The 21,130-nt window shown below is 38.2% G+C and overlaps 1 protein-coding gene across 1 annotated transcript in view; it reads left to right on the top strand.

Moving 5' to 3' along the window:
* ITGA8 (integrin, alpha 8) overlaps positions 1–21,130 on the top strand; it is a 222,221-nt gene that overhangs the window by 144,950 nt on the left and 56,141 nt on the right. Inside the window, exons 15-21 of the mRNA XM_014548004.1 lie at positions 3,340–3,385; positions 5,762–5,869; positions 12,637–12,692; positions 13,320–13,474; positions 14,708–14,845; positions 15,326–15,393; positions 17,016–17,163. Coding sequence (XP_014403490.1) covers positions 3,340–3,385; positions 5,762–5,869; positions 12,637–12,692; positions 13,320–13,474; positions 14,708–14,845; positions 15,326–15,393; positions 17,016–17,163 — 719 coding nt within the window. The remainder of the gene's footprint in view (positions 1–3,339; positions 3,386–5,761; positions 5,870–12,636; positions 12,693–13,319; positions 13,475–14,707; positions 14,846–15,325; positions 15,394–17,015; positions 17,164–21,130) is intronic.

Here is a 21,130-nt window from a genome sequence, read left to right as displayed (position 1 = left end):
CACCATCTTGGTTGGGTTAATTTGCATATAGTTGCTCTGATTGGCTGGTGGGCATGGCTTGAGGCATATCAAAAGGTATAGTCAATTTGCATGTTTGTCTTTTATTAGTGTAGATATATATGGAACATACATATAGCACATTAAATACATATACTAGTATACAGAAACTACATAGTACTTATCAAAACAAATCACATATTTTGGAAGGACAAACTAGTTACAAACACAGATCAGCAGATCAATCCTGCTCCCCTAGGGAGACCTAGGAACTTTGAGGTTCTGAACATAAATGCTTCCAGCCTTTTCCAGCAGGCACAATACCAAGGTGGTGTCTCAAAAGACAAACATACTCTTGTGGTAGATAATTGTTTTCTTGGCCTGGGAATAACTGTGGCCACATTCTCATGAAGAAAATTGTGGCCTATTTTGCCAGTTATTTTATTTTTCCAGAGTAGGAAAATTCCCACCCTAAGGCACTGGAACTAACATTCCTAAAGAAAAAAGCCTCTTGCTAATGACCATTAGGAGGGTGTTTGTCAACTTCTCATCTATAATGACAATCTCATCATGATGCAGCCACTATATTACTTTCTAGAATTTTCTAGAATCTTGAGCATGAGTGTGTGTGTGTGTGTGTGTGTGTGTGTGTGTGTGTGTGTGTCCTGATACCTCCAAGTGCACAGGCAAAAATCCAACAGAATTTAGCTATAGTTTACATTAGCCTGTCTTAATAACTGTCTTATTCCTTCATCTTTCTCATCTTTAGGATATTGTCTCATTACTACTTATCCCCGTATTTTATGGAAATTTATAAACCCCTGCTCTGAATTTGGCTCTGTAACTGGTACTATGGATGCAAAGATTATTTTATTTCAACCCATACCATTCTGTAAAGTATTTGTGATATGAAAGCCTGAAGAAATATTCCTGCCCTGGATGAGCTTGCAGTCCTGTTTTCTTTGCCATTTCCAGAGAGTCTGTTCTTATAATTCATGCTATTTATAAAACGTCTAATCTTGGTATATAATTATTTGGAACCAAAAGTAAAGCACATAATTCCTCTTGATGAGTTTTCATAATGGAACTGTCCTGTCTGGTGTCATGTCAACAGATATGTATCCGGCCAAGGGCCACCTGTGTTGCACTTGTCTAAATATTGGAGTCCATGATCACACAGGAAGAACAGTTCAGGTTTCTTCAAGTCAGTAGCTCTTTTTTCTCTGACATAGTAAAAAGGCACTGATACACTGGAAGAAATAGATATAACAGAAATTTTTGAAAATGGTGCAATTCTGATATGATTTTTAAAAATTGTAGACTTAGAAACTTTGGCTCTGGCTTCAAAGATTTGAACCCTTGGAAAAGAATATTTTATTCCATAAACTATAGTTGGGCAAGTTGTAGGCCTTTTCTTAATGTGTTCTTTAATCTCACAGATACAGAGATCCTTAGATCACCTTAATTTGACGTATTTGAACATTAGCGCTCACATCTCTTAAAATATGGAGCTTTGGAATCCAGTCCTAGGCTATTACCTGAATCGGATTCTGTATTGATAAAACAAGAGATATTCTGACCATGGTTTTAACCCTGAAGATGTTCAAGTCCATTTAAACACACACACACACACACACACACACACACACACACACACACACACATTTTAAACAAGAATTATTGTCTTAGGTTGGCTTCTTCCAGAGTAGACTTTAAGACAAGGATTAGAAAAGAAGCAATTTGAGAAATAATCAAAAGAAAACATTGCTAAGGGAGTAGGGAAGAGAGATGTGGAAAGGAAGGATGTAATAAAAGATTATTATAAAAAGGTTGACACGATAGGCAAGTAGGGCTCTATCTAGCTGGGGAAATCTGGGAGACATGCTCAGAGTCATCCCTCGTGAAGGGTAAAGAAGCAATGTCCCACTTCACTGGTGATACTATTTACCTCATAAGGTTGAGCCATTAGTTCCTAGTTACTTTCCAATTTCTATCCATCTTGGCACAGCCAAGAGAAGCATCCAGAAGAGAATCATAGTTGCTTGAGTCTGACACCAATCTATGTCCCAGAAAAGTGAGTGTCGAGGGAATATGACCACAAATCATTTTCCTGTGCAAACTCCATCAATCCAATTTAATTCCTTGATTGCTTTTCCATATGCAGTGGTCAAATATAGTACCCCCTCTTCTTTTTTTTCATTTTTACTTCTGTTCTAGAATAACCAATTATAGTTTCGACTATTGTAAGTTTTCTTCTGCGGCCACTATTTCTACCACATCCAGCATTCTCACCTCTACATTTAAACTTTATTCTGCATGTTTAGCCATTCTCATTTTTATTTTTGTTTGACTACATCCACCAAGAATAACCATTATAAATTAGAATAAAAAAAACAGAGTTATGCCTGTATATTAGCCAGTCGCTGAGATCACTGTGAGCATTGCCCCTCAAATCATCTAGGACTGTTGTACCCCAGCTCTACCTCTTCCAGAGTTGTGTGAGCTTATAGGTGAGCCTCCTTAAGCTCCAATGTACTCATCGGCAAAGTTGTGCTAATAATAGAGACTTCTTAACTTCTTGCTCGGAATCAGTTAAGGTAAATATTTTGGAAAAATTTCTAGCCTATAGTAGGTGTTCAATATGTGTTATTATCATTGTTGTCATTATTTGAGATCATTATAATGCTACGCTAATTATTTTATATACTACTGATCACTTTGCCAAAAGTATATATTTGTAAAGAGCAAATGGTTGTGTCAAGATGACAGTCAAAATGTTCCACTTCATTGGTAATACTACTTGCCTCATAGGGTTGTTGCTGGTAGGGGAATAATAAAACAATATACCAGGTGTCCCCAAAAATGTAACAGCTGATAGCTAAATTTTGAAAATGAAATGTATTTTAATAAGCACTGCCTTTATAGTTATTCAAAGTGTGTGTATACACTTTTTAGGAACACCCTACTTAAGAGCCTGGTACACAGTAGGCACTATATACATGCTTTCCCCTTTTGCTTTCCTTAAGGATATGTGCCTTAAGTCTGGAGGATGGGAGAGGTAGTGTTATGATGAGTTTCTTAAGCATTTTTAGAAAGCTGGCCTTCTTGAGTTCAGAAGGATTTGAAATCTACTGACTCATGTGTCATATTGAACAGTTACAGTGAATTTCCAATATCCTTTCTAAAATGTGATGAGGAAGGCCAGCTTTCTAGAATTTGCTGTGCTTATTTCTATGACTTTCATCTTACAATCGGCATTTCATGCTCTGCATGCTATTTATGATGATAAGCTTAGATTAATTGTTTCTATAAAATTTGTGCATGTGTTTTTGTCTTTTTTAGATTTAATTGTGGGTGCATTCGGAACAGGAAAAGTAGCTGTTTATAGGTATGTGGTTGGCGGTATGCAAATGTTTTTTTAAATTGAGATATAATTGACATGTAACATTATCGTAGTTTCAGGTGTACATAATGATTTAATATTTGTATATATTGTGAGATGATCACCATAATAAGTCTAGTTACCATTTATCACCACACATAGTAACAAATTTCTTTTGCTTGTGATGAGAATTGCTAAGATCTATCCTCTTAGCAACTTTCAAATATACATACAGTATTATTAACTATAGTCACTGTACATTGCAAGTCTTATTTAATCTTATAACTGGAAGTCTGTGCTTTTAACTACCTTTACCCATTTTGCCCGTGCCCCACACAACCCCTGCTACCTCTGGCAGCCATCTATCTGTTCTCTGTATCTATGTTCATTTTCTTTTTTTAAATGTTTTTATGGATTCCACATATAAATGAGGTCATATGGTATTTTTCTCTGAATTTTTTTCACTTACCATAATGCATTCAAGGTCCTTCCATGTTGTTGCAATGGCTGAATAATATTTTATTGGGTATATACTCCACATTTTCTTTTTCCATCCATTAATGGATGTGCTTTTCTAATTGTTTCAAATGCACTTCCTTTTTGTTATTGGTTTTGTCTTAAAGAGTATTTCCCAACTATTCATTTTGGAGAACATTTAGATGCTCTATTTAAAATTTGGAGACATTTTTGCTCTCATTTTTTCCCTTCATTTATCCCTCTATCTTTTTATTCTCATACCTCATGACCAGACTTCCAGCCCCTACTAACATAATGTTAGTATATGAGTCCTGGCTGGTACTGCTCAGTTGGTTGGAGCATTGCACCATATATCAAAAGATGGCAGGTTTGATTCCTTGTCAGGGCACATGCCTGGGTTGTGGGTTCAATCACCCATCGGAGTGCACAAGGGAGGCAACCAATCGATGTTTCTGTCTCACATCGATGTTTGATGTTTCTTCTTCCTCTCTCTCTCTCTCAAATCAGTGGAAACCTATCCTCAGATGAGGATTAAAAAAAAAAATAAAAAGAAGATATGAATCTTAGAACTTATAAAGTGAAACATTTTTGTTGTTGTTACTGTATTTACATGCTTCCCTTGGCTTTATAAATGCATTAAAATGTGCTGATAGAGAAGGAATGTGTGGTGGGAGAATGTAACCATGTCCTCTATAGAAAAGTGAGGACACTAAATTAGGGAATAGAAAATATCAGGAATTCGTAGCCTCCAATAGCAAGCATTGAACATCAGTTCAAATGTGACACACCAAAGGGCCATGGGTTCAATTCCCAGTCAAGGGCACATATCTGGGTTTCAGGTTCACTCCCTGACCTCTGGTTGGAGTGTGTGTGGGAGGCAACCAGGCAATGTGAATCTCTCACATTGATGTTTCTCTCTCTCCCCCTCCATTCCTCTCTTGCTTCCACTCTCTCTGAAAAGCAATGGAAAAAAAAATATCCTCATGTGAAGATTAACAAAAAACAAAACAAACAAACAAACGAAAAGACCAAAAAATATATTGAAAGCACAATTATATAACAGACTACAAATAAATAAGGTAACAGAATTTAGGAAAATTCCCAGTGGACCCATTGTTGTAATCCTGAAATTGTTTAAAGTAGTGTCCTAAACAATACTCTGCCCAAGGCACAGCCTCCGACCTGTCAGAGAAAAACCCATGCGATGCAGCAACATTTCATGTTGTCATCTGAAGACTTGGAACCAAGGTTTAAAAATTGTCCTGTCCCCTTTCCCTGTGACTTATATTCTCATCTGGTTATGACTTTAATTGAGTTTGTATTAGTCCCTCTCCTCGAACTTGGCTGCACAGTAGAATCACCTGGAAGGTTTTTTAACCTTCTAGTGCCTGATCCTGACCCAGTGACCCTAGTGATTTGCCTGTGTGTGTGTGTGTGTGTGTGTGTGTGTGTGTGTGTGTAGGGAGGGGGGAGGATATTACCTGTTTTAAAGCTCCTGGATGCTTATATTATATAGTCAGGAGAACCACTGCTGTATATGAAGTTAAATCTGTAAAGCATGGCTAGAAAATTTGATGAAACTAAAAAATAATCAAGCAGTAAGGTGGATATAGATAGAGTGGCAAATCCCAGAGCAGTATTTCATAACAACCTTGCCAGAATGCTAGGCACCCACTCCATAAACAAAGCAGGTGTGGAAGGCAGTTTTCCTTGCCGGGGCAGGACATCCTTTATTTGTGTCCGCCAGCTCCCAGATGTCATTGTTGAGTCTGGTGCCCACCTGCTGAAGCAGTGAGGCAAATTCTTGACACAAAGCGGGGATGTTGGCGGTGGCCTCTAGAAGTGGGGTGGGCTTCTGCCGATGGCTCCCGGGGCTTATTTGCATCCTGTGTTTTCTCTCTGCAGAGCGAGACCAGTGGTGACGGTGGATGCCCAGCTTCTGCTGCAGCCGGTGATAATCAACCTGGAAAATAAAACTTGCCAGATTCCAGAGTTTATGACTTCTGTAGCCTGGTGAGTTAGTCCATTCAAGTCACGCAGGGATTTTGTGAAGGAATTAAATTGGATTGATGGATTCTGTGGAGGTGCCGCTTCTGGGTCCGTCCATCTGGGCAGGCCTGAGACTCTGCATTTCTTCAAAACAAAACTCCAAGAGGTGCTGATGCTGCAGGTCTGTGCACCAAATAGGAGTAGCGAGCATAAGTCTTTAAAACAAAAGCCAAGATCTATGACATGATCCTGATCCTTTGCTGTCAATTTATCACCTGACGGTGACTTCTCCAGCCTACAAGGCTCCAGGTGAGATGAGAAGTACAGGTTTGAATTGTGCAGGTCCACTTATATGCAGACTTGTTTTAAATAAATGCAGTTGGCCTTTTATAACTGCAGGTTTAACATCTTCAGATTCAACTAACCATGGATAATGCACCCCCAACCACAGATTCCCAACTACGGATCTAAAACAGTTTCCATAAGCATTTGGTTGAATCAGCAGATGTGAAGGGCCAACTATAGAGTCAAAAGTTATACTGCATGGGGGTGAGCAACCCTAATCCCCACCTTATTCCAAGGCCAACAGTAGAAAAACATTTGAGAATGATCCTAATGAAACAAATCTTGGAGAACTCTTTCAGATTCTTGGCATTTTAAAAGAAATATTAACCAAACTGAAAAGATAATGAAATACTTTGACTTTTACATTTGCGTATGGTATGGATACCACTTTTCAGACATATATAATGTCCTTTTTTTTTCTTCAAAAGCCAAGCATGGGTTAAATTACTTGGTTTCCTGTGCTCAAAACAGATGTCAGTTTTCTAATTTAGCATGTACCGTTAGACAGAAGGTAAACATAAAAATAGTGATTTTTGTGTCCTAAACTATATTTTTTTGTGGCCAAGATCTCATCATCAGGAATAGCAGGAAAATTGTGGTTCCTTTGCCTGGGCCATATAGAGTATGGCTTATCCAAGTTCTGAAAGTGCTGTTTTTGAATCTTGCCAGTTATCCAGTTATCCAAAGGGATTACAGAATGGAACTTGATGGTCACACAGCCGGAGAAAATGCCACTTTGTTTTTAATATGCAGGTCCTCGAGGGTCAAGGTCTGTCCTACTGGGCAATGCCAGCAAGGTACATCCTCTGAAAAATCAACCAACACTTGGTGTGTTTGAGATTTGCCCTCATTTTCCAGAGATGTGGTCTAACTCGGTATGTTAGGTTCCTGAGAATGTCAGAATGCAGTCTTGATCCAAAGAAGTTACAGTATTTCCAGCCAATTTCGGCATGCTGGTGATGGCCTTTGGGTAGGAATTCATTCTGAAGTCAAAGCCTTTGAGGGTGGAGGGTGGGGGTGAGGAAGACCCTGAAGAATTCTTTGTAAAACATCCTTCGCTGGGAGCTCCCCATTCTTGGAGGCCTGTCCTCTCCTTAACCAGCTTTAGAAAGTAGCTGGGAAATGCCCAGAGCACATTTTAAAAGGGTTTCAAACCATAAAACATAATGAAAACCTGATCTGAGAAAATATGTGAAGGAACTTGGACAAGCTATGCTCTATATGGCCCAGGCACAGGAACCATAATTCTCCTGCTAGTCCTTACCCTGGAATGATTAAATGAGCATGAAATGAGCTGTGCCAGCTACACAGGCATGAGTATTAGAAATTCAGTATTTCCCCCAATAGTCCTGTGTGTTCACATTCACAGCTGAATGGACTGTATAGGCTGAATTTTTAAGTACATCTGTGTGGCACACTCTGATATAAAGCATTGTTTCAAATGAGATAATTTTTCTAAGGGTTTTTAATATTTTTATAAAATGTAAGTAGTTTTAACAGATGAGATCTGTTTGGTTTTATGAAAGAGTATTACTTTGTAACAAGAAAATGTCTTTTCATGAACCATTTTCCTGGTTTCATTAAATTATTATTAAGATAAAATGCAATTTGTTATGTGGGCAAATATAAAATATATGCCTTTATAATTATTTATTTTCTTCTATTGTATATGTTTTCTGAAAGATGTTTCATTTTCATATTTAAAACATTGAATGGTGGCTCAGAGCATGAAAATTTGAAAAGTTAATAACTGGTTCAGTCTAGAATGTGTTTCTCTGATACCTTTTAAATTTGTTCTAAGAATTTAGCTCAGTCTTTCTAAAATTGTTGAAAAACATTTGTTGATTTTCTTTTCTGTAATTTTGGTCTGTATTTATTATAACCTTGTATCACACATTTGAAACTATTAAGTAAACTTAAATTCAGAAATAGTTCTTCACTTCCATTGATGTGAATTTCTGTGTCTTTCAAACAGCTATGCAGTTTTATAAAGTACCTGCTGCTACTAGAATTTCTAAATTATAAATAAAAACATAAAATCAGCTCAATCAATCTTAATTGTTAACAAATCAGAAAAATTAAAACAATTTAGTAAAAATGTTACATATTATAAATTTAAAAGTTTATAACTATCCACTTTTCAAATCTGAAAAGAACTTTAAATATGCCTAACTTTATGTAAAATCTTATGTTTTCTATCAATGAAATAGGATTGAATTGGTTAAACTGAAAAATGAATTGCTACTTAAATCCTGTTCCACATTTATCTCATTCTTCCTCCATCATCCATGGCTATTGGCACTGCTGTATCACAGAAGCATTATTCCAACCATTACTGCATTGGGTTAGGACTAGTGTTAGAGGATTTGTAGTGGATCGTCCTACCTCTGATATATCAGAAGCACTATAGACAGTTTCATTTTGAATTTATGTGATGAGAATGCTAAGTTGATTTATTTTTTTTGTTCCCATCAGACCTATTCAAGCTATAATGTACCATGTTGACTATGACCATAAATCCTAGTTTGAAATTTTAACTCAGTTAATAATCCTATATAATAAAAGGCTAATATGCAAATTGACTGAACAGTGGAACGACTGGTCACTATGATGCACACTGACCACCAGGCTAATTTAGCATGTACCGTTAGACAGAAGGTAAACATAAAAATAGTGATTTTTGTGTCCTAAACTATATTTTTTTGTGGCCAAGATCTCATCATCAGGAATAGCAGGAAAATTGTGGTTCCTTTGCCTGGGCCATATAGAGTATGGCTTATCCAAGTTCTGAAAGTGCTGTTTTTGAATCTTGCCAGTTATCCAGTTATCCAAAGGGATTACAGAATGGAACTTGATGGTCACACAGCCGGAGAAAATGCCACTTTGTTTTTAATATGCAGGTCCTCGAGGGTCAAGGTCTGTCCTACTGGGCAATGCCAGCAAGGTACATCCTCTGAAAAATCAACCAACACTTGGTGTGTTTGAGATTTGCCCTCATTTTCCAGAGATGTGGTCTAACTCGGTATGTTAGGTTCCTGAGAATGTCAGAATGCAGTCTTGATCCAAAGAAGTTACAGTATTTCCAGCCAATTTCGGCATGCTGGTGATGGCCTTTGGGTAGGAATTCATTCTGAAGTCAAAGCCTTTGAGGGTGGAGGGTGGGGGTGAGGAAGACCCTGAAGAATTCTTTGTAAAACATCCTTCGCTGGGAGCTCCCCATTCTTGGAGGCCTGTCCTCTCCTTAACCAGCTTTAGAAAGTAGCTGGGAAATGCCCAGAGCACATTTTAAAAGGGTTTCAAACCATAAAACATAATGAAAACCTGATCTGAGAAAATATGTGAAGGAACTTGGACAAGCTATGCTCTATATGGCCCAGGCACAGGAACCATAATTCTCCTGCTAGTCCTTACCCTGGAATGATTAAATGAGCATGAAATGAGCTGTGCCAGCTACACAGGCATGAGTATTAGAAATTCAGTATTTCCCCCAATAGTCCTGTGTGTTCACATTCACAGCTGAATGGACTGTATAGGCTGAATTTTTAAGTACATCTGTGTGGCACACTCTGATATAAAGCATTGTTTCAAATGAGATAATTTTTCTAAGGGTTTTTAATATTTTTATAAAATGTAAGTAGTTTTAACAGATGAGATCTGTTTGGTTTTATGAAAGAGTATTACTTTGTAACAAGAAAATGTCTTTTCATGAACCATTTTCCTGGTTTCATTAAATTATTATTAAGATAAAATGCAATTTGTTATGTGGGCAAATATAAAATATATGCCTTTATAATTATTTATTTTCTTCTATTGTATATGTTTTCTGAAAGATGTTTCATTTTCATATTTAAAACATTGAATGGTGGCTCAGAGCATGAAAATTTGAAAAGTTAATAACTGGTTCAGTCTAGAATGTGTTTCTCTGATACCTTTTAAATTTGTTCTAAGAATTTAGCTCAGTCTTTCTAAAATTGTTGAAAAACATTTGTTGATTTTCTTTTCTGTAATTTTGGTCTGTATTTATTATAACCTTGTATCACACATTTGAAACTATTAAGTAAACTTAAATTCAGAAATAGTTCTTCACTTCCATTGATGTGAATTTCTGTGTCTTTCAAACAGCTATGCAGTTTTATAAAGTACCTGCTGCTACTAGAATTTCTAAATTATAAATAAAAACATAAAATCAGCTCAATCAATCTTAATTGTTAACAAATCAGAAAAATTAAAACAATTTAGTAAAAATGTTACATATTATAAATTTAAAAGTTTATAACTATCCACTTTTCAAATCTGAAAAGAACTTTAAATATGCCTAACTTTATGTAAAATCTTATGTTTTCTATCAATGAAATAGGATTGAATTGGTTAAACTGAAAAATGAATTGCTACTTAAATCCTGTTCCACATTTATCTCATTCTTCCTCCATCATCCATGGCTATTGGCACTGCTGTATCACAGAAGCATTATTCCAACCATTACTGCATTGGGTTAGGACTAGTGTTAGAGGATTTGTAGTGGATCGTCCTACCTCTGATATATCAGAAGCACTATAGACAGTTTCATTTTGAATTTATGTGATGAGAATGCTAAGTTGATTTATTTTTTTTGTTCCCATCAGACCTATTCAAGCTATAATGTACCATGTTGACTATGACCATAAATCCTAGTTTGAAATTTTAACTCAGTTAATAATCCTATATAATAAAAGGCTAATATGCAAATTGACTGAACAGTGGAACGACTGGTCACTATGATGCACACTGACCACCAGGGGGCAGATGCTCAATACAGGAGCTGCCCCCTGGTGGTCACTGCGCTCCCACAGGGGGAGTACTGCTCAGCCAGAAGCCAGGCTCACCGCTGGCAAGTGCAGGGTGGTGGTGGGAGCCTCTCCCACCTCCATAGCAGTGCTAAGGATGTGCATTAGGGAGCTGGCCTAAGCCAGCAGTTGGACATCCCCCAAGGGCTCCCGGACTGCTAGAGGGCACAGATCAGGCTGAGGGACACCTCCCGAGTGCACAAATTTTGTGCATCGGGCCTCTAGTTAATAATAGTTTGCAGCTTTCTTTGATAACCAAGGACTTCCAAAAAAGTTGGACACAGAAAGAAGTTCCAATTTTGAAAGGCAGACCTACTAAGAAATTCAACGATGCAATTAACTATTCCTCTTCCCTGAATATATCTAATTGAAGTAGAAGTGGGCTGGAATTTGTGATTTCTCTGGGAAAGTGGTAAAAATGCTATAATAATGGAGAAATCTCAGGAAACTCTTGGCTTAATGGCATATGGCAAATTATTTACCCTGAAGGGAAACATTGACTGAGGTCACGGGAGATAGATGAATCCCAGATGTGACACATTTTCATTAGGTTTGACACAGGAAGCTGACACATAATTAAAGTATGATTAGGGATTATTTATTCCTTTTGGGTTCTGCAGAAATATTCTAATTATACTATGTATTTTACTAGCAAAAATGTTATAACTGTCATTAAATCATATTTAAGTATTTTCTTATATTTTCACTTTCTTAGAAATGTGAAAAAGCCCCATCTCAAAGGCTGGCTGTCAGGGCTTGACATTTGACAGGAGGGAGGTGAGCACATTCAGCCAAGGCAGGCAGAGTCAACTGGCTGTTTCCTATGCCTTCCATGGCCACAGAACAGGCCCAAGTGCAGGTCATCCTACAAACCGTGGCAGACGCCTCTCTGGATTATGTTCAGGAAAAACTATAAAGTGTCTCTTTTGCACATATACCCTCTTTTTAGCATCTTTATATGCCATATAATTGTGCCTACCAGGCTTGAAACAGCCACTCTATACTCCTTATGTTCTTTCTCTTGCCATTCCCTCTCTTAGTGTATCTGCCTCAAATTGTACCCCACCCCTAGCAAGTTACCACCGAGTTTCTCTCTTCTTCCAAGCAGAGTGGGGATGTGGGTTAATCACACTATGGTGCTCCATGCCTTTTAGGACCAAATCCAAGTTCTTTAACATGACTTTCAGAGCCTTGTTCCTTACCAATCTTTCCCATCTTGCTCTAATGCACCAACCACACCAAATTTCTTCAGGTTCTTCAAATGGGGTCAAGTTCTTGCTCATCTCCAGGCTCTACCACTAGCTGTTCCCCTGATGTACTGCTCAATTCTTCACTCTCTGGCACATGGAGATAATCATTTATTGAATACAGGCAGCAAGCAATTGATTAAACAATCCATTGATTAAATCAGATAATCTCACCAGTCTTAATTATATTAGTGCTGAGGCCAACTGGTAGGATATGTGTATATTTTATATGTATATTTTTTAGTTGTATGTGTATAATAAGTGAAGTATAGAGGAAAACAGTGTATTCATTTATCTAGGGTGAGTTAAGGGAAGAGGTCTACTTCAGATTCAAAACTTTATTAACCAATAAATTATTGACTATTATTTTCCATAGCTTTTCCTTAAGAGTATGTGCATCTGTAGAAGGCCAGAGCATTCCAAACACAATAGGTGAGAGTGTTTTCTTTTTTATACTCCTATAGTATACTAAGAAAAGTCAACCGTAAGCATTTCTCTGTGCAGACCTCATAGAACTTTTAATGAGCCCTTTGGTAATACCAAGGTTCCTAGTGTATATATGGAGCCCTCTTTATAAACATTACTCAAATAATTGGTATTAATATTATCTAGAAAAGCAGAAATAATTGTGTGAGGGTGTTTCCTGGGCTCAGGGCTGGTGCTACTCACCCACCTCCTCACCTTGCGGAAGTTCTATTTCTTTTTCTGAAGGAACTTCAAATGTGCTAAAGATGTTTTGAAATTCATGCAAGTGAGGGCTTAAAGAGATGATAAGAGGGGAAGAGAATCAAGATGTTTTCTTCCTATGAGCCCAAGGGAACTCATAGATTCTGCCAACCTCGTGAAAAAAACATGATTTGTGTAAAAAACAAGTTTTTTAGCATGGGGAGTATTTCCTAAAATTTTTCTCAGCTCCTCTATTGTTTTTGATCCCAACTATGAAAAACAAAGTTTTCTACGTGAACAAATTGAACTAGGAACTCATACCTCTGCTAAAGCACTGCATTCACCAAATACTTTTACTCTCCTGATTATATTTACTTTATTTCTGTCCTTTAGGCCTGACCGCCGAGGTGCAGTTAGATTCCCTGAAACAAAAAGGTGCCATTAAACGCACACTCTTCCTTGACAACCATCAGTCACATTTCATCTTCCCTCTCGTGATAAAGCAGCAGAAATCCCACCAGTGCCAGGACTTTATGGTTTACCTGCGAGTAAGTGTTCCAGAATCACCTTTCTGGCTTCTCACATTCAGAACCACATTCCAACCACTTTTTTTCCATTTAACCATCAACCTTGTCCACATCATTTTCATTTTATTGGAGGAAACTTTATTTTAAGGCTGCACTCCGGTCTTGAGCCTCACTTCCTTCCACTAACCCAATGATATGTTGCTATTAATTCTCATGGTTTCTTTTTGTTTTGTTCACAATCTTGATAATAGCACTAACTCAGGTGTTTTTCATTTGTAACTGCCTCCCCCGCAAAATAACATAATTTATTTGAATTTTTCTCCTACATGAGTATGTTTAGCCAGATTTTATCAATGTGCATTTAAGAGCCAACTCAGGAAAACATTTAGGCATTCAAAGCCTTTATTAAGAGTCATTTATAATTATATTTTTAAAGCAGTGGATTTTTACCAATAACTCCAAACCTACCGTGAAATTTAAAAAGCCAAAATATTTATCATACAATTATTTCATCTTCTCACAAGTTGTGAGGTTATTATTCTTTCTTATTTCATCTCCTCCTTTAATGGACTTAGTGAGGGGAAATCTGGTGAAGGCAAAGTTTACAAACAGGTCTGGAAAGCTGGACGTATGACCCTGGGGTCTCATTATGACCTTGACTGGCACATAATTGAAGGGTGGCATGTTCACCACAGGGAGTAAGGTGTTCCGTGTGCTCAGGGCTTGCTGCTGATGCTACTCACTCACCTCCTCAGGGAGTTCTATTTCTTTTTCTGAAGGAACTTCAAATGTGCTGAAAGTGTTTTGAAGTTCATGCAAGTGGGGGCTTAAAGAGATGATAAGAAAGGAAGAGAATCAAGATATTTTCTTCCTGTGAGCCCAACAGAACTCATAGATTGTGCCAACCTCACGGAAATATAAATCCCAATTTGCAAAACTTTAAATATTTATTACATATATAAGTATGATTTTTTTAACTTTGCAATATGGCCAACCTATGTGAGTTTTGAAGATCTGGAGACCCTGAAGATTACCTCTAGAAGCATGTATTTCAATGAAGCCACAGCTCTAAATGAATCATCTCTGAACACATATTAATCAAGCTATATTAATAGTCAGTGAGTACTTAAGCTTGTGATGGTGATGATTACTTCATCATTCACTTTCGCTGACTGAAGTCCAGTGCCTTTCACAGACTAACATCCTGCAGCTGATTCACAGAGCCTTCCTTGACTCTGTCATTATTTTTCCCAGGATGAAACTGAATTCCGAGATAAATTATCTCCAATCAACATTAGTTTGAATTACAGTTTGGATGAATCCACCTTTAAAGAAGGCCTGGAAGTGAAACCAATATTGAACCACTACAGGGAAAATGTTGTTACTGAACAGGTAGGTCCTTGACAGTCTTCATATTCTCAGTCAGGCCCTGGGCATAGCTCCTGTGACCTTAAGATGAAACGTAGTCCCTTTTGTCTCATTCCTGCGCACAAAGATATAACATTTGGGTGATTTTTCTAACAGGTTTCCTGAAACACTGCATCATTGTGTTTTCAGAAGCCCATCCCCTTGTGCAACCAAGATTTAATATGTTCAAAATGTGGCTGTAATGGAAGCAATACAGTCTGTAATTCTCAAAACATTGCCAGACTCACATTCTTTACAGACATTTCAGAATGAATTGGAATCGGGCTATTATGTAAACTGGCCTCTATTGGGAGGTCACTGCTGAACACGGGCTTCTAGCTGGGTAGAATCGTGCCTAGTGAAACGAAGCTTTGCTTTAATTTGTGGAATCGTTCATACTTTCAAGAAAAAGGATGTGATTCCGGTTTTCCCAGATTATTCCTGATATGTTTTTGCACAACACAGGCTCATATCCTGGTGGACTGTGGAGAAGACAACATGTGCATTCCTGACTTGAAGCTGTCAGCCAGACCGTAAGTTTAAATAAATAAACTTGTACATTTATCTAATGGAATACAGGTGTTTATTTAAAGCTTTTCTGGTGAAAGTATACACTTTCAACTACTACAAAAAATACACTGCGTGAAAGTCTCGAGCTTGGCTACACTTTGCGTTAGCCTGTGGTTTGGGTCAGTTCTTTGTCATTGGTGTCAAGTGACCACCCTAAGGTTTTGCCCGAGCTGTCTCATCTTTCAGCAGAAGTGAAAAAAAAGTTTTTGTTCAAAGTAAACTCATCTATGGGGTGGTTCAGGTTGTATTTACTTGTCTCAGTTCTGTGGGCAAAGAATTCAGAGACAGGCTGGTTCCATCAACACCTTAGCCAAAACTTTTTATACAGCACCCCATGAATCAAAGGCATCCTCAAAATTGTCAGCACAAAACCAACTTTAATTTGCTGGGGGAAATGGAGTGGCACTCTATGGAGTAAAGCAGAAGGTGTCACAAAGTCAAATAAGAATCAGAGGGCTGCCCTAACCAATTTGGCTGAGTGGATAGAGCATCGGCCTGCGGACTCAAGGGTCCCAGGTTCGATTCCAGTTAAGGGCATGTACCTTGGTTGCAGGCACATCCCCAGTGGGGAGTGTGCAGGAGGCAGCTGATCGACGTTTCTCTCTCTCTCATCGATGTTTCTAACTCTCTATCCCTCTCCCTCCCTCTCTGTGAAAAACCAATAAAATATATATTTTAAAAAAAAAAAGAATCAGAGGGCTTCCCAGTTGCCTGTAGTGGCGAGTCACCATCCCAGCACTGGTAATTGTGTTGCATTATGATATGTAAAGAAATGAAATTAAGATGTGAGCTATCTATGATGGGACAAAACAGACTCATGCTCCTTCACCCCACCCCCCACCCCCAGGACCTGTCTCACTGCCAATGTTTGGAATCAGCTTGATAGCTCTCAAGGAGACTTTCTCCAAACTTCACAAGTTAGCCAGTGTCCGAAGCAATAGCTTTGATTAAGGGTCAAAAGTGAAATAGGCATTTCCAGATGTTGGTTCAATTTGAAGTTTGGAGTGAATTAAATTTCTTCAAAATACTTCACAATCCTCAATCAGCTATTTGTGATCTTCTTTTATCTGCTACTTTCTTCCCTCTCATTGTCCATTTCGCATCACACATCTCCCACTCAGAGTTTTTAAACCCTGTCTCTCTCTTTTTCCCCCATGGCTCATCTTATTTCCTGCTGGGTGTTTTCAGGGATGTGCTGAAGCTACTCATTCTGGCTTGTGAACCAATTGTTAAATTTTCTAGAATTTTTTTCTGGCAGATTATTAAGTATGTCAGTAGCTTCACATTGACCCTAGTGGGAGGATTCATACCACTGGAATCAGCAAATGTTGCAAATGGTGTGGGGTGTGTTTTTTGAGACCTCGTTGTTAAACATTGACCAGCACATCATTGGATGTTTTCCTGTCCTTCCCAGCAAGACCTGGTTCTCTTGATTCTTCTCAATGTGCCTTCATGGCCATCCATCTTCTTTTTGCCTCAGTCTTGCATTTCCACGTCTTTCGTCCTTTCCTCTCAAGTAAGTCCTTAACTACAATACCCATGAATCCAGCGAGTATCTAATGACCCTGTTAAATTGCATTTCTAGAGATAAGCATCAGGTTATCATTGGAGATGAAAATCACCTTATGCTCATAATCAATGCAAGAAATGAAGGTGAAGGAGCCTATGAAGCGGAACTCTTGGTGATGATCCCAGAAGAGGCAGATTATGTCGGGATTGAGCGCAGCAACAAGGTAATGCCTACAAATTATTCGAAGTAGTAAAGTGCTAGGTATATTTTGGAAGTCAAATCAATGTTAAGTAGAGCCATCTTAGCTGAGAGTTTCTTTCTAAAAAAAAGAAAACAAAATAGCACTTTACTTGTTCATCATAATTGCAGTCAGCCAGGAAGGGGGATGGTCTTTCTTGGCCATACATGCAAAGATACATTGGCTGAAGTTTGAGAGCCATAGCAAGGAAGAGAATACAATTGCTGAAAGAAGTAGCTTACCAACTGATGGATTTCTCAGCTAAATTCACAAGCTCACTCTTACCCTCACTGGCTGTTTTCAGGTCTTTGTTTTGAGTTCCTTTAAGTTTCAAGCAGGTCCCAGGAGGTCTGGTTCTCATTATAGCTTATGGAGGAAGGTCCAGCCAATCCCAACTGAGCACTGATAACAACCTAGACAGGCACTGGAAAGGAAACACGGTCATTTTTCTTTCTTCATGGTCCACCTTTTCGGGACTGGGTCCAAGAAAAGCCAGATCTTCGTCATTTGCCAGTCCCGCAATGCCACTATTTATTAAACTGACGTGGATGCTTTTTATAGTCTTTCCTTCCTTGTCAGAACATGAATCTTCCCACTCAGAGTATCCAAAGGTTCAGTTGTGTTTATGATCGCTTGGTCTAAAATACATTTTAGAGTAATGGAGAGAGTCCCTCATTTTTAGAACTATGTGGACTCACAATTAAGGGCAGAGACCAAGGTGAATATTCTTTCTTAGCCACCCCTCATTCAGAGCTAGGCACAGTGGGTGCTCCTTAGCAACTTGCTGGTGGATTTGTTCTTTAAAACTATAATTTATTAAATTCACGTGAGTTTCCAAATGCTGCATATTCTGAGGAGTTTCAAGATGCTAATGCTTAAATAATTTAATGAAAAATAATTCCTCTAAAGAGATGTTAACAAACTGTTGTGATAGTGGTATTTTATAGGCATTGAAAAACATTGAGAATATAAAATTCTCTATTCACACCTCTAGTCTCATGTTTTATATTTTCGTTAAATTATCTTGCTAGTAAAAAATAAATCCAGGAGGGTAATAATCATGTATCTTTAACAGTCATTATAAGTTTATGAGAAGACATTCATAGAAAAATATCACCTATAAATACTTCCATGGAGATAATACATAAACAAACCAAAAAATGAGCTCAAGTATGTCATTTTTCAATGTTCCAGGGCTCCACTCATTTTTATTACAATTCCTTTCATGCGATTCCTCCTCTGACTTTGTCAAACAGAGCATCTATTCTAAAATGTTTTCCTTTTAGAAAAACATCCAGTTTACTGTTGACTTTTTTGTGAGGAAAGCTTGGATAGCATTCATTTATCGTTTCTGTCTTTGCCTGTAAACATTACAAAAGACATTATCCATAATCTCAAATGAGTCCTTAACTGTTCTTCTTCCAGTGTTCCTGGGACAGAGACTTAGCTCCATCTTTGAATTTTACATTACTAAGCCACATTCTAATTTCTTCTTTGTTTTTAAGCAGTTTGAGATTTGTGTATTTTTTTTTTAATTTAAACTAAGTTCAAGTATTTTTAAAACAATTTTTTCTTATTAGGAAAAGTATTGGGATTATCTGATTGTAAGTTTTGTTATCTTTTGTTGAAAACATTGATCTTTTAAAAAATGTAGACAGTGGCCCAGCTGGTGAGGCTCAGTGGTTGAGCATCAACCCACGAAGTCAAGGTTTGATTCCAGTCAGGGCACATGCCTAGGTTGCAGGCTTGATCCCCAGTAGGGGGAGTGCAGGAGGCAGCCAATCAATGATTCTCTCTCATCATTGATGTTTCTGTCTCTTTCTCTCCTTCTCCCTTCCTCTCTGAAATAAATAAAAACATATTTTTAAAAATGTAGATGGTGATCATCTCTTTCTCTGGACATCTTAACTGAGCCAACCTTTATCCTTCCTTTTGGTGACCTTCCTTCTAAATTTTTCTAGAAATAAAGACCTATGTCAGTAGTTCCCAATGTGGAGCACGCACCCCACAGGGGGCAATTTGATTTTTAAGGGGGGAAATTTGAGAATGAGTTATTAAAAGTGAATTTTTTGCATTTCTTATGATTCTAGGGGCCTCATATACAGTATATAAATATATATTGTGACATATTTATGCATTTCAGTTCTTTGTTATATGTTTTGAAACTTTATTTGCTATTTCTTCATATCACTCATATTATTTTTAAACAATTTCTTAGTGATTTCTTACTCAGTACTTCAACTGTCCTTTCATTCTTTTATTTTTCTCTTTCATGGATTCCATGTTCTTTGGAAGCTTGTTTAGACCAAGATAATGGCCTTTTGGGTTTCCTCCATGTGAATAGTTCACTTTTCGAATAATAAGAATTATATGTCATGGGGGGGCGGTATCAGGATTTTAGAGATGCTTAGGTGGGGCATGGCCAAAAAAAGGTTGGGAACCACTTATATGCTTTATCTTTTATTATTATTGCATTAGTAAATTTATGTCACATAAAATTTATCATTTGTAACTGTACAGTTCAGTGACATAAAGTGCATTTACACTATTGTACAACCATCACTACTATCCATCCATAGAACTCCTCTCATTTTGCAAAGCTGAAACTCTGTACCCATCAAACACTAACTTCGAATTCCCCCTCTTTCCAGGCACTGTAACCACCATTCAACTTTCTATCTCTAGTAATTTGGCGATTCTAGGTTCCTCGTGTACTCCACTTCACTCCTCTGTCTCACACCTGCCCCACAGTCAGCGTGTCCAGAACTAGACTTTCCATCTTCCACACTCATATCCCTCCTCTTCCCCTCCATTTCCCATCTCAGAGAATGGCACCAGAATGCACCTAATTTCTGAAGCCTGAGTTGGTCTGAAATCTCTCCGGTCCACAGCCTCTATCTAACTGCCACTGTCACTGCCTTTGTGCAGACTGTAGTGATTTTTCCCTGAGCGTACTGTAACAGTCTCCTAATTCATGTCCCCACCTCCCTGCCTCCTGACAGGAAGCTCTCTTTCTATGATGCAAATCTGACCACGTCATTCTCTTGCTCAAAACCCTCACTAGCTCCCCATTGCTTTAAGATAAAGTCCAGATCCTTGAGGTGACTAACAATGCCCTTAATTATATCACCTCTAAATTATATACCCCTTCAGCCACAACTTCCCTTTACCTCACACCCTCAACTCCAGCAGGACAAAATTTCTTTTCCATTCCTGTGATAGCCCTGCATGCTCTCACCAGAAAGCTTGTCCCTGCAGTTCCTTCTCTCTGACACACTGACTACTTCCTCCTCCCCTTTATCCAGCTTACTTCTTTCCAGTCATTCTTTAGGCCTCAGTTTACTAAGGACTGTGACTGCTAAAATTTATTTTGCAATTGCTATGGGCTGGGCGCTGCTCCAAGCTCTGCATATTTTCTTTCTTTCTTTTTTATAATGCTTTAAGTCATAGCATGATTTTTCCCTGGTTCTAGAACCACCTTTAATATTTTCAGTTAAGTATTTATCAACCTATGTGGGTTATAATCAAATTATGATGATGATTATGAATATCCAAATTTTCATTAGTGAAAATTTGTTCATATATATTCATCTAGATTTCTCCAATGTGCAATAATTCTTAGTTAAAAGGCCAAATTTATTGTAGTTTTAATAAATCCCACATTATTACAATTCAAATGGGCTTAACATTATCAATTATAATCTTAACTAGAGGCCCGGTGCACAAAAATTTGTGCACTCGGGGGGAGGGGGTCCCTCAGCCCGGCCTGTGCCCTCTCGCAGTCTGGGACCCCTCGGGAGATAACGACCTGCTGGCTTAGGCCTGCTCCTGGGTGGCAGAGGGCAGGCCCAATCCCTAGGTGCAGCCCCTGGTCGGGCTCAGAGCAGGGCTGATTGGGGAGTTGGGGCACCGCCCCCTGTCATGCACAGAGCAGGGCGGATCGGGAGGTTGC

This window comes from Myotis brandtii, unplaced genomic scaffold (assembly GCF_000412655.1).
Source record: "Myotis brandtii unplaced genomic scaffold, ASM41265v1 scaffold49, whole genome shotgun sequence".
Taxonomy (NCBI): domain Eukaryota; kingdom Metazoa; phylum Chordata; class Mammalia; order Chiroptera; family Vespertilionidae; genus Myotis; species Myotis brandtii.
This window is presented reverse-complemented; position numbering and strand designations above follow the sequence as displayed.